Source organism: Quercus suber, unplaced genomic scaffold (genome assembly GCF_002906115.3).
Source record: "Quercus suber isolate HL8 unplaced genomic scaffold, Cork oak 2.0 scaffold_19, whole genome shotgun sequence".
NCBI lineage: Eukaryota > Viridiplantae > Streptophyta > Magnoliopsida > Fagales > Fagaceae > Quercus > Quercus suber.
Window position 1 is genome coordinate 8,042 of NW_027069484.1, and position 3,335 is coordinate 11,376.

General features: G+C 32.7%; 1 protein-coding gene across 1 annotated transcript in view; it reads left to right on the plus strand.

The window, feature by feature from the left end:
- LOC112025534 (pectinesterase 2) overlaps positions 1 to 2,801 on the plus strand; it is a 3,572-nt gene extending 771 nt beyond the window's left edge. The window contains exons 2-3 of the mRNA XM_065762119.1: positions 1,412 to 1,499; positions 1,919 to 2,801. Of these exons, the coding sequence (XP_065618191.1) occupies positions 1,412 to 1,499; positions 1,919 to 2,607 (777 nt within the window). The 3' untranslated portion in view covers positions 2,608 to 2,801. The remainder of the gene's footprint in view (positions 1 to 1,411; positions 1,500 to 1,918) is intronic.
- The last annotated feature ends 534 nt before the right edge of the window (positions 2,802 to 3,335 follow it).

The following is a 3,335-nucleotide window of genomic DNA, read 5'->3' on the forward strand; positions in this document are numbered from 1 at the left end:
TTTTTTTTTTTTTTTTTTTTTTTTAATCCAGGTCACACATGTAGGTTTAGGTTCAAAGGAAAGAAAAATATCTCTTGCATCCAACGTATGTATTGGATGTCTCATAACATGGGGTTCTCAGGAGTTTGTAGGACTCACATCCAATGCATATCTCTGATGGATACTTTCTTAATTTTCAAGAGATTTTAGTTATCAATTATATGTTTTAGCCTTCTTTTCAAAATTAAGTAGGATTACTATGTGTGTGTTTTAATATCGCTTATTTTATTAAAAATTGAAAATTTATTATTAAAAATAATAAAAAAAATAATTTTTAAGATACTGTCGCAGTAAACACTGTAACTTTGCCTTAATGCAATGTTCAGTCTCATAAACAGTCCAAGAGGCGTTGGTAAAAAAAAAAAAAAAGCAAAAATGCAAACGTGCAGACTTGATCAAGACAGATACTAAATCATCAATTTTGACAAGATTTTGCCGAAGAAGTTGCTTTTTTTTTCTTTGTCAAATTGGAGTTCAAACAACGAATACACGTAATGAATATATAAAATACTTTCTTTCCATGATTATCAATTATGATTTGGCCTTATTTTTCAAAATTAAGTACGATGACTATAGCTAAATAGTACGACGACTATAGCATCAAATTTGACAACACTTTGGGGAAAAGTTCTTTTTGTCAAATTGGGTTCTCTTTTTCCATGGAAGTGTTTGCAAGGAATAGGCCTAAAAAGACCATGGTCCAGAATTTCTAGATTAGTGGTATAATATTCTCTCTCTCTTGATTAAGTTACCACAGACATGAGATTCATTGATTTACAAATTATTCTAATACTGCGTGACGTTAGGCAACTCCACCTACCCTATTTGATCAGGAACGAAATCCACCTGCACTTCATTTGCAAACTTTTTTTTTGGCTGAGATACGCATTGCAAACTTTGGTTTAATACTCAAGGCCTAGTCAGTGACCTAGTTAAGTATTTATGACTGATCATTTTTATATTTGCATGAAGTAGTTATTTCACAGGTCAAATATATCATTATCATCTGTGAAACTTGCAGTGTGATATAACGGTGGTCACATCAAAATCCATACGCAATTTTTGCTTTTTTTTTTTTTGCTGGAATAGCATATGTGCAAAGTTGCTTGTGATATAACAGTAGCTTTGCTAATTAATCTAATATACATACTAGTTTTTTTGTTTTTTTTTTGTTTTTGTTTTTTTTTTTTTTGCTAAAATAACTATTCTAATAGTCAAAATACAAGAGATGAATAGATAATATATTAGTATAAATATTTTAAAATAAAATTAATAGATGAATAGATAATATATACAGGGTTTAAAGCTATGGAGTCACAGAGTTTAAAGGGCAGAAATTAATTCACAGTCTATTGATTTTTGAGTGATCTAGCAAATATTTGAAGACGCATATATCTTTGCACGTCAAGTAGAAAATGACAAGATTAAAGGACCTAGTTTGAGCTTGTCTGTACGCTATGGTACCGACTACCAAACCCTTTGCATCTAAAAAATGTGGACAAGAACCCATTAAATCGTACAAGTCGTACGGCATGGCCCGCTTGGAGAAAAATTCACGATCTGAATTGTTTATAACTTAAGGTTTTTATTTTATTTTTTGGATTGGTTTTGTTTGCTTAATTCTCAAAAAAAATTAAGTTTCAATCAAAGGTGGCCAATAAGACATTGCTTGTGTATATATAATACTTTTATGCTAATAATTATTGTCGTATTTAATTACTTGTGGTCCTAACTTGCTAATAATTCAGTACTCTAAAATATTATGTCTTACACCTTATATATACAGTCACAATTTTACTAAAATAATGAATGTTAATCTAGAATTTGACTAAAATATTTTTGACATGAAAATTAAGCTCTTCTTATTTTGAATTTTCAGCTGTTGTGGGAGATGGATTCATTGCTCAAGACATCACTATCAGAAACACTGCTGGCGCAGCAAATCAACAAGCCGTGGCCCTACGGTCTGGGTCTGATCTCTCAGTATTTTACAGATGCAGCTTGGAAGGGTATCAAGACACCCTCTATGTCCATTCCCAAAGGCAATTTTATAGGGAATGTGACATATATGGCACGGTTGATTTTATATTTGGAAATGCCGCGGTTGTGTTACAAAATTGTAACATTTATGCACGTTACCCTCCTAACAAGACCAACACTCTCACTGCCCAAGGTAGGACTGACCCTAATCAAAATACTGGAATTTCCATTCATGATTGTACAGTCAAGGCTGCTTCGGATTTAATGGCGTCCCAAAACTCGGTTACGACATACTTAGGGAGGCCATGGAAGGAGTACTCACGCACGGTTTTTATGAAAACATACTTAGATAGCTTGATCGCTCCAGCTGGATGGATGGAATGGAGTGGGAATTTTGCCCTTAATACCTTATACTATGGGGAGTATGCCAACACGGGGCCAGGCTCATCGACTGCTAATAGGGTTAATTGGTCTGGCTACCATGTCATTACGAGTGCATCTGTAGCTTCTCAATACACCGTTGCAAACTTCATCTCTGGTGGTTCATGGTTGCCAGCTACCAACGTGCCTTACACAGCTGACCTTTAATTTTTTCAAGGAAATTGTTATATACATGCCTTCAATTTGCTCAATTGTTTTCAATTGCAAATTTGCATTTGAGTTCCTCATGGTAAAAAAATAAGCTGATTGTTGCCAACAGCTACAAAAGATTGTGTAATAATTGTCATTCTTTGATAAGTTGTAATCAAGGATTCAATATAAATAAAATCGATTGTGTTTAATATTCTACACCGAACTTTTGGCTAAGGTTGCTTTGGTGTATAAAATGAGGTTTCCACGTTCTATTGATATGCATAGATCTAGATAGATAAACATTTTGAGACACAAATTTCTCAACAAGTCATATAGATAATCAAAGTGCTTGTTGAAAAACATGTATGGAATGTCACGTAAGTCAAAGATGAGTTCCCCCAAAAAGTAATGTTATAATAATTAATAACAAAGTATTACCCGAATTGTAATTTTATGGTGACCACTTTTTAATTATTTCAATTTAATTACCCAAATTTAGTGGCTAAGGGATTTCACTTATAGTTAGGCAATCGACATTATTGACCAATGGAAAAATGTATGTTTTGTTCCTCATAAAAGAAAAAGAAAATGAAAAAGTATGGTTTCATTTTTTAAGATTCAAATCTTTGAAAACAAAGTGATAGATAATTAAATCTAGAAGGGATAACATTCAAACCCTGCTGAAAACTAGTTGTCAACTTTTTGAAGATAGCTACAAATATTGGTTAACGTCATAGGAACTG